This window comes from Branchiostoma belcheri, unplaced genomic scaffold (assembly GCF_001625305.1).
Source record: "Branchiostoma belcheri isolate BF01 breed outbred unplaced genomic scaffold, Haploidv18h27 scaffold56, whole genome shotgun sequence".
NCBI classification, from domain to species: Eukaryota; Metazoa; Chordata; class Leptocardii; order Amphioxiformes; family Branchiostomatidae; genus Branchiostoma; species Branchiostoma belcheri.
This window is the reverse complement of record NW_017804198.1, coordinates 160,421-171,098: the sequence shown is the minus strand read 5'-3', so window position 1 is coordinate 171,098 and position 10,678 is coordinate 160,421. Positions and strand designations below refer to the sequence as shown.

General features: G+C 41.5%; 1 protein-coding gene across 1 annotated transcript in view; it reads right to left on the bottom strand.

The window, feature by feature from the left end:
- Positions 1–8,715, bottom strand: part of LOC109481465 (MAM and LDL-receptor class A domain-containing protein 1-like) — a 15,756-nt gene extending 7,041 nt beyond the window's left edge. Inside the window, exons 1-6 of the mRNA XM_019784049.1 lie at positions 8,542–8,715; positions 4,074–4,223; positions 3,133–3,486; positions 2,622–2,798; positions 1,849–2,090; positions 1,177–1,294 (exon numbers count right to left, since the gene is read on the bottom strand). Of these exons, the coding sequence (XP_019639608.1) occupies positions 1,177–1,294; positions 1,849–2,090; positions 2,622–2,798; positions 3,133–3,486; positions 4,074–4,223; positions 8,542–8,602 (1,102 nt within the window). The 5' untranslated portion in view covers positions 8,603–8,715. The remainder of the gene's footprint in view (positions 1–1,176; positions 1,295–1,848; positions 2,091–2,621; positions 2,799–3,132; positions 3,487–4,073; positions 4,224–8,541) is intronic.
- Between the last annotated feature and the right edge of the window lie 1,963 nt (positions 8,716–10,678).

Sequence of the window (10,678 nt, the reverse complement as noted above, 5' to 3'; positions counted from 1 at the left end):
GACGTTAGAATGTTCTTCAGTATTTTGACACTTCAGTGATGCGTTTAATATAATGTCAAAGACATTGACGTTTACCATCTTTGTAGCATCCTTTTCGACACAAATTCAACAGCTTTCCTTAGATCAGCTTTTTTTCTTTTCAGAAACACATTCGCTTACCAATACGTAAACACTTGTTTAATAATGGTAATGTAATTCCCAAAAAGGTTGCAAAAGTGATCTCGAAATGTTTTTTAATACTTTCATTGGACCCTCATTCGCATTTATGGTAAAATTTCCCATATAGAGTCCATTCCGTGTCACCGAGTGGGTTGTTATTGTCATTATTTAGAAATGTTTTGAATTCTTTGTAATTGTTTGTCTAAGAAATTTCATAATCTGGAAATATTTTGAACATCTTGTCAATATTCTAAATAATTCCCTGGTTTTCTAAAATGTTTGAAATATTCCTGATGTGGAACATGACATTTCCAATAGTTTCTAAATATTTCTAACAGCACTCTACCATTTTTTACCATTATTTCGAATTATTTCTAACATTTTGTAAATAGGTCAGTGGGATGGGAAGGAAGTAATTCACACATCCCTGTGAAGTACAGGGTAGACTGCCTGGGTGTCAGGCATTGATGCCTTACAACAAAAGAGCCACCAGTGTCCAACAGTGAAATCTAAAAATATACAGAAGAATACAGAAGAGTAGGATTAGCACCTACTTTTATGGGGGCAATTACCCACATCTACCATTTTTCATTTGTTTGAAATAGTTCTAAATATTTCGAATAGTAAAAGAAACAAATGGGTAGTTCAAATTTATTCTAAATAAAGAGATCTTTGTACAGTGACTTTCAAAATGTTTCAGAAATATATAAATGAATTCAAATATATTCAAATTTTCATTTTCAAATTTTTGAAAAATTTAGAACTTTTGTTACTAGGGTATTCTTTTCTTCTAAATAATTCAAATGTATTAGAAACATGGAGAAAAAAAACCACTCGGTGACGCGGAATCGACTCTACCATTACTTCGAAATAACATCTTGAATTGCAAAAAATTAACAACGGAGTCTATCAGTGTTAAGTATTGAAAAACTGACAGGTTTGCAACAGAAATTCTTTAAAATGAGAAGCAATGAACAGCTACAAACAAAGATTGTTGTGATCTAAGTTATCTCTTACCACATTGTCCGCTGTACGGAATCACATCGACATCATCTATGGCGATGTCTCCCCTGTAGCTGCTGCCGCGGACTGCCTCAAACACGACCGTCGGCTCCGTATTACCGTCAAGAGGAAGCTGGTGTCAGAAAGGGACGAAAGAGAGCAAAATATTAGAGTGTTTAAAGGGATGACACAACCACTCCATTTATCTCGAACGTTCATCAGTGTTGGACTGTTGGTAGAACTTATTATGGAGTAGAATGTAAACTGTAATTTCCAACAAAAGAAATTGGACATATTTTTTTTTACTGTACAACTCTAGTCTTTGTCAAGGATTCAACCGATTCTTTGACATCGCGTTATGAGGATGAACACGTGATTCGTTGAGCAGTGGATCATATGTTGCATAAAGTCTGTGGTGCCCCCCGTCGTCGTTGTTGAGGGTCGGTTGTAATGCCCTGAATTAGAGGGTTGATTGCAATGCCGTAATACTTATCTGCAACAAACGATCCACTGATCACCAAGTCACGTGTGTCATATGCATAACTTGACGCCAGAGAAGTGTTGGGTTGCTTTTTCTACTTGATAATGACTGGAGTTGTTCAAACCTTGGGCAATTCCAATTGCCTGTGTTGAAAATTACAGTTTAAATTGGCTCAAAAGAAAAATATGCAGTGTTTCACCGCTCACCTGCCCTTGTTGCCAAGTGTTGCCTTGATCATCGGAGAGGCTCCACAGGGGGGTTTCGGAGCCCCCACTATCTTTCCGATTGACATTAAGAATGCCGATATGCGGACCGTACATGTGGTACCAGAACGTCAGGCAGTAGCTGGTAGGAGTTGATGACGAGGGGATGATGGGAAGGGTAGGAGACAACAGACGTGAGGTCACTCCCGGGTCGATGCTGGAAGCCTCGAAGTACATGTAGTGTCCTGTGAGGATACATAGCAACTACTGTACTAGAAATTTCTTTCAAGTTGTATTGTTTCATTAGATGGCGTCCGTAATAACGCTTTGCTGGGATTGTGCATGTAAGGCATAAGCATCTGTTTCCTGCTTACTTCTTTTCGTTGTGATCGAAAATAATTAACATTGTTGTTGAATATCCTGTACAGTAGTGCTCCCCTGTTATTTGCATGAACGATTTGTCAATAACAAACAATTAGTTCAATAACCTTGCGAGAGTATGCAAAATCGGCCGGGGAGGGGAGTTCTGTTGTTTACTGATGATATGTATAATGTTACAGGAAGTAATTTAAAAGTAAAACAGCCCCTCCAAAGTACATTGTATAGCCCTGCCACAGGCTTCAATGAATCAATGCGACGATTATCGATTGCGACGAGTGTTGCAGTCCAAACACAAGCTTAATAGAATACAAAGTTCCATTGCAACTCTACAATACATCTCTCTATAATATACTGACAAAGGAAGCCATCTGTAAGGCACGTTTGCTATACTTTACCTTGCACTGTCCCCAAGGTATGGTCCACGCCAGGCCCTGTACTGTCGGAGTCTGTCTGTCCCTGATGCCGCGTCCACTGAGCCGAGTCGTGGATGTCCTGTCGGTACCCGCAGATTGACAACACCTCAAATGTACAGTTCGGAGAGGCTAGTGGATACGGTGTTGTTGTTGGCAGAACTGAAAATAAGGACAACAATGTTCTTATTAATACAAAATAACGTCTACCATCACAGAAAAATACTCATTCACTCAAATACAAATACATACTATGTATGTATGAAGTATGTGTTTCTGCAAATAAACCAGTCTATATATATAAATACCTCCAAACCCTAAATCCACAGGCCATGTTACACAATGCCTGTACTGTCATCAAGACAATCATTCCTATCAAATTTGATGAACGTACATTTTATCTTCTAAGACCTTCATACTTCACATTTCGATTAAGTGCATATTGTACCATCATATTTATCGCAGGAGTAAAGGTTTAGATAAAGTTAATTTTCACCTGTTGTTGGTATCGGGGTACAATCCTGGCTGATGGTGACGTCATCTATAGCGATGTCTCCTCTGAAGCCGTCTCCGCGAACGGCCTCGAAAACGACGTTGAAACCGCCACTTCCGTCCAGTTGCGCATTCCCAAGCTTCCAGACGTTACCCTGGTCCCCGATGACCGTCCAAACTGCGGCTCCCATGATGCCTTGCTTCCTGGTGTACAAGTTCAGGGTACCCGTGCTGTCCCCGAACATGTGGTAGTAGAACCTCAGGCAGTAGGGGGCACTGTTGGCGGGGAAGGAGGGAGAGACAATCCGGGCAGCGTCTCCTGGATTGCCTACTGATGTTTCCAGGTACATGTAATGACCTAATGAACAAATGAAACAGATCTTTACTTACAGAAGAAAATTGGTACCCAAGCACTCGGAAAGATTTTGAACCTGTAAGACGTTTCAAGTAGCGTCTAATATTTTTCATGTAACACCCGACAGTTTGGAAACTCTACCCAGTAGCAGTAAAAATCTCAAAATTTACCGAATGTCAGTTTCCTTGCATAATCTTCATCAGCAAATCTTCAAATACAGGGTAATACGAAGTCGTGGTACCCACAATGAAAATGAAAGCTACCATATATTTCTAGAGAAATGCATGCATATAGCAGTAAATCCCCATGTCTTTTTGAGGCTTGTTTTAAAGACTTCTGACACAAAAATACTCAACTAATCTCCAAGTAGATGTTTTGGTGGCTACAAACGGTCAGTATCAAGTACCAGACAGCATCTAGATTACCATTTGTCACTAAGAAGTTTAAAGGTTGCCGGTACAAAACATGCAGCTCAATGAAATCAAGTGAAACTCTCCAAAAATATTCCGAAGACTAAACCTCTTCTTGTGGAGTATGAACAGGTCAGTAATTAAAGCCTGTGGACAAGTAGCACACAAATACGTTCCTACCTGTGCCCATAGTGTGATCCAATGACGGCCCAGTGTTAGCTGTGGGTGTATGCCCGGTATGACGGGTCCAGTCCTGGTCATCTGTGGTGTCCTGGGTGTACCCACACATGTCACTGGCCTCAAAGTCGCACGCCAATGTTGTACCTTCGCCTGGTTATTATCAAAGATTGTATTAAGTGTGATAAAAGCATTCTTTATTCACAAATATAAGAAAGGAACATTGATATTCCCAGGTCACGTCGGCCATAACTGACCGAACTTGCAGGGAAGACATTAAACATATAACATTGTACAACACATCAGGGCATACAATATTGCATGGTTTCCTTACATATTGCACAGTTTTCATCAAAATTATCAGAAGAAGAATAATTTGGGCACGAATACCTCTCGTTTGATATACGCTAGCAGATTAAGAATTGGCACGCTAAACGATTTTATCGTGACGGCATGCAGAGCGGCAAAAGTAGACCTTCTACTCATTCTTTAATGTAGTAAGTTGAATCAATCATACTGATACACTAGACGAAAACCGACGTATCCGGGTCGTATACTCCCGTACACACGCCCGGAAATTCCAAATATACGGACATTTCCAGGTGTGCGCGACCCGTACACTTGGCGTGTGCGGGCCCGCACACGGCCCGGATATGAACCACTCAGGTGTCCGGGCCATGTACAGGCCTGCACACGTCTGCACACGCCACCCGGAAATCTCTGCACACACCTGGATACGTGACACGTACCTCTGAGTGTGTGTATGAAATATGCATAAATTAGCGGTGATTTTCACCTAATTATCTTCCTCATTATCAGCTCGTGTACGGGTCGTACACACCCGCACACGTCCCCCCCCCTCCAATATGCCTTTTGTAATGTAAAGTAGCATCATAGCCGTTTATCCCCCCTTCTTGTTTGCATAATTTTGTTTTCTTTATTAATTGTACATGGTGCTTGGGCTTTGTGACTTTTTGTTTGTGTTTTGTGTGCCTCCAATATTTCCAGTGTACTTCGGCCGGTCTTTCAGCTCAGCTGAAACAAACTGTACGTCTCGTTCTTCTGTGTCTTGCCTTGACGCAACTAGTCACGGGAGCAGATATTAGTCTCGTCTGGGCACCAGTCGTTAGAAGCCGTCCCAAGCTCTTTATTCCGCGCTGTGCAACAAGCCTCGCTGAGGCGGTGACCCACGGGCCGAACATCTTGTGCCACAGCACGGCCTTGAGTCGGGACCACAGTGAGTCGGGACACAGCGTATAGTCCGGAGGGGTGTACATCGGTCCTCTGGTCCGGTCTAATACTCTCTTGCACGCGGACTATCACTCGCCTATGCCCGCAGCCTGGTTCCCAGGATCCTGGCTACCGGCTTTCCAAAGAACGAGGCATACTCTGACGTTCACAATCTTCCCAATCAACCTCAGCTTGGAGAGTAGTCTTGTCCCAGTTCGTCTTGCCAGTGTCCCACGGCGTTCTTGTCTTGAAAACTGCTCCAATTTACGTAGAAAGGCGCAATACCGATATTCCTGTGTTGATGATGAGATATGACACAATCTCTCACCATGGACCCTTTTCTACCTCCATGCTCTCACTAAGTTCCTAGCGTGTTGCTTGTGTCCAGGATAGTTGTACAATGCACGCTCCACAACCAGGCATGTAACGGAAAAATTTCAAAAATAATGACCCGAGCGTTGATTGGCCCTTTTTTCAAACCCCAATAAAGAGAAATGCATGCAATTGGCTGGCCTGGTTTACAGGTCACCGCAGGAATAATGATATACAAAGAGTTGTGAGATGTCCTGCTTGTCTTTTATGTAAAAGTTGCACGCACACTAATAAAAAAACATAGGCTATAAAATAGTCTGGAATGTTATCATCAACACATAATTTGCAGTTTACCCGTGTAATGTTTTCAACTTCGTGTTCTTAAAGTATAGAAATTAAATATAACCAAGGAAGTTAAACCTCTCTTATATAAAAACAAACAAACAAGGTAAATAAGACATAGGCGCCGTCTCGTCTCTGACCATGACACCACAATACACATCTTACAACAATGTACAAGTAAACTATGCATCTTTTGCCTCTTCCAAAAAAATTATTTTTACACTAAAGTGGGCTGATATTTGAAAAAACACCAGAGCGGTCCCTCTCATTACCAAAGAAAACGACCATGTTTCCAAAGGTGAAATATGTCAAGGTCGAAGGTTCCCAATAGACTAGTTTGGTAAAATTCTGATCAGTAATTGTGTTGTTGTTTTTGCCCACTGTAGATTCAATATGGTGCCGGTATAATGAGGCGTTAATATATGCGGGGAGACGATGGACCACACAAAGAAATCTACTCATTGTTCATAGCAAGGGTTATAGTTACAAATATATACAGGGATACACTTAGACCCCATTCATACCAAGGACGTTATATCATAACCTAGTTGAAGCTCCATGTTCATATAAAATCCTTGTTCATACCAAGCTTTATATATCCTTCTAGATTCTTTAGCAGAGTTTATATAAGCCTGGCGTGGCCCAAAAGTCAACCAGACTCTGGCGAGGGCGAGTTTATAGCAGACATCGGCCCCCAAACAACATTTATTCTATTCACCAACTTTTAATGTAACGCTGATTTCCTCTACCATCCAATCTAGATGTCTTGTCTTTGTGTTGCGTTGCCTGTTACCTACAACGTTTTTAGGTAGTAATTCGGTTCATGGAACGAACTCATGTTTAGGTAGATTTCGGGAGTGAAAATAATATTGTTTTCTAACCAGCATTTTGCCCGTTCTTCTTACCGGCTTTGAAAACACTATTGTATCTACATGTATGGTGACCCCTTATTGTTTGGCAGTACTTGCGACGTGTGACGTGTGCAGGCCCGTATATTCCCGTACACACGACTAATTACCAGGTGTCCGGGCGTGTCCGGAGGAATCACAGACCCGCACACGCCGTGGCCGACATTTCCTGCACACACCCGGACACACCCGGGCACGCCAAGTTTCACGGGACATGTACAGGTCCGGAAACGTCCGGATATTCCGATTTTTGAGCAGTGATATCTGTGAGGCAAAATACAATGTCACCGATGGTAAACTGTGCCGTAGGCTAGTTCTTATTATTTATGGGTGGTACCCTAAAAATAAAGAGCTTCGGGCCATTGAAAATGCTTGGAAGTATGAAATGGTGCCGAAAATGTCAATTAAAGACAAATTTCCTCTTCCAAAATATTTTCTTAGGCCTGAAATTACACTGGGTGCCTTTAAATCATTTTTTTTTTATTCAGAAGCTCAATGAGAATTACAAATGAAAATACATGGACTAAGTGACTGCGAACTCAAGTTAGGTACAACTTATATTCTCGCAGCCACTTTTACAATGAAAGAAAAATATTTTACAAGACATTTAAAAATACATGAGACCTCGCGTGAGTAACAATCCTCCCATCCCAGAAAACACATACAGTTAGAATCTTTTTGTTTCTAATATATAATTTTGTACGGCTAACATTATTTTGCAGTTGGTGTCATACGAACAAAGGAAACTACCGCGAAGAACTAAATATTGTATGGAATTATCAGAAAGAGTGTTTAAATCAACAATATTACCAAGTATGCTTGAAAGCTTGCCTTTAAATCATTTAGTCAGTTCATGTACTAATAGTATTAGTTACACACTGTTGTAAATGGGTATGAATTCTGAATACAACAATACTGGATACCTATCATATTTCCAATATGGCGGAGTATGAATTATTTATGGTAAAAAAGACACAACACGAATACCGGATATGACTGTAAATGGTATGCTCTACACAAAACAGATACGTACTAAATCGAAGTCAGCAATCTATATGTTAGCGATCACCATTTAGGAACTGATCACATTTGTCGCAAGATCGTCGTACGACTGCAAACTTGGGAAATGGTTGGGATAGTCGGGAGTAAGTCGCATGGAATTCAGTGCCCCTTTACTGTATCAAATGCTGTCTTGGTAGTTGTCGTGGGTTCAGGTAGCGACAGTGTGCTAGACTCGGAACCAAGTGGTCCTGGACTCGAGTCCTGACAGGCCACCGATCTTGTGCCCATGGAAATGGCACTTTGTAAACACGACTTTCGTCACTTCGCTTAGGTGACAATGAGTATTGTATTGTCCCCTGTGTCAGGTGGCGGCATTAATATGAGTTGAAAAAACTTGACTGTGCCGCCACCAGGTCTTGTGACTATATGTTGGAATATTTAAAAAAGTTCAAATTTCTATGACAGGAAATCGTGCGGCGGTCTACGACAAATATAAACGTACCATGAGAGCCACGAAGTAAATTGTCCCATGCTGAATCAACGTCAAAACTGCACAGACAAGTTCTCTGCCTCAAATACAACAGTTTTGCCTCTAGCTTCGTACCTTGGTGTCGATAACTAAACACCAAAGCTCCTGACCATTTGAACGTTGGTATTAATCAAGTAAGTAGTCGTACCTGCTGGTAGATGTTGCAAGGTTAGGACGACGAATATACAGCGTGTCGCAAACGAGTCCATGGTGTTTCCGTGTGCACCACTTCGCTGGCGAACACACGGAAATGTTGGCACAAGCTCGGCGTAACAGTCACTGGCACTCAGCCGGGGGAACCTTTCAACGATCCTCGCATGACACATGCGTGGCCAGGCGGAAAGTATCCCAGCCTTTGTTGGAGCCCGTGTTGATATATAAACACACGGTGCACTTGTCTGCTGAAGGGATCTCGAGAATCACACCAGGAACCACACACTGTGTAATCGGTGGCTGAAAATTCCATTAAATTTTAGACTTAACATAAGACTCACAGTGATCAGACGTTTCACATCTACAACACACAATATGTACTCGACTCGGTGACGTGAAAAAACTACAAAATTTCAGCAACAACAAGTATGATGTTTTTAAAAAAACACAGGCGACGATTTTGTGTTTAACTGTTCCGTTCTTTATAAATCGTTTTTTTTTTCAAATACGTACACATATAATTCAGAAAGAATCCAGAATTTCTGTACAGTACGAGGAAAGCCGTCAGGGGTCCAAAATCAGTTAGACCCAGGTAAATTTATGTTGTGTTTCTAGCCCTTGAAAAATTAGAATCGCTAGATAGGGATTCAACTTTTTTATCTGTCTTTTGTTTTTTTTCATAGATCTTTATAATTAGTGATCCAACTAATACAGTTAATATAACAATGAAATGTATAAGTACACTGGTATCTTTAACACCACCCTAATTTCGCCCCTAGAGATATAATAGTGAAACGCCGTCTTGGGATTACCGTAAATTCCCGAAAGTACGCACCCCTTGTGCTTCTGTGCATGTAGCATGTATGTCTTAAAAACAGTTAGTTCTAGAAAATATCGTTTAAAAATAAATTTAGGCCGTGTACTATATACGTGATTGCATGATAACTGGATACAGTATTGTAGCGGGAAGCGTTTCGTGTTGGGGCTAGTTTTCATCGCTGTCTGCAGCCGATTTGCAAGACGTCACCACCGCATCGAAGGGTAAGGCAAGTGCGGCGAAACGTACAGCTTTGGATCACGGAGAGTGTTGGTGATCAAGCAAGCAATGGTCAATAAAGATTTGTGAATATTTCAATAATGGTTTTATCGGTAACAAGGGTTATAATGTTGATGCACAAGTACGTAGCTTTGTTGTTCTTTACTTCTATACGAAATGCGCCGAACACTTTAATAGGGCCCGCCCGGTCGAACCATAGAGAGCAACAATCATCGAGGCTGAGGTCTGGGCGGAGTTAATGAATGAATGAATGAATAAAGACCTTTATTGTACACACATACCCATTGGGTTAAGTACGGGTCACAAAAAGGATGGAATATAGATAACAAATATGTTAATGCTACTGTGGGTGTAGAAGTGCTACCGGATAATCAAAGGAATTATATACACTTCAAATATGTATTAATTTGTACTCCGTAAAACCAAGGACATTATACACACATAATGTCCTTGGTAAAACTGAGTCTGTTCAGAGGAAAGAAATACTTCCTTCTCGGGGCCAAGGTTCTGGAAAGCTGTCCTAAACGATGCCACGACCCTCTCTTCGTTCTTCAGCTGTATGTGCACTTTGCAGGGGAAAAAGATCGGCGTGCACAAGACAACGGGCGCAGCATGATTCAAAGTTTATTTTATATTTACGCCCTTATTCACGCCGATCAAAAGAAACTGCGACAATTCGGTACGTGCAGGCCCGTGCACGTGGCGACACAGGCTGGCTTCCCGCTCTAGCCGTGGGTTCCCACGATGTGTTGCCAAGGGCAGCGGCACGTACACAGACCTACCGGCGGATCCCACCCACCGGCCGACGGTAAGATTGTCAAAGACTACATTTATAACTCCGCCCCTATCATTGTTGTGTGCCGAACAGTCGAGTACATCTAACTTGCATTTTCACGTCGTACTGGCTGGTATAGCCCGCTACAAAGTAATTTCCTGTTGCATTAAACAAGATTTAAAAAGATTTGTGATACGAAATGAAATATTGATAACAATTTATGTTAACTGAACCTTTGTAACGGCATGGAGATAATCTTTGTTGAAGATTTACTGAGTTCAACGTCAAGCCGGAAGTGCA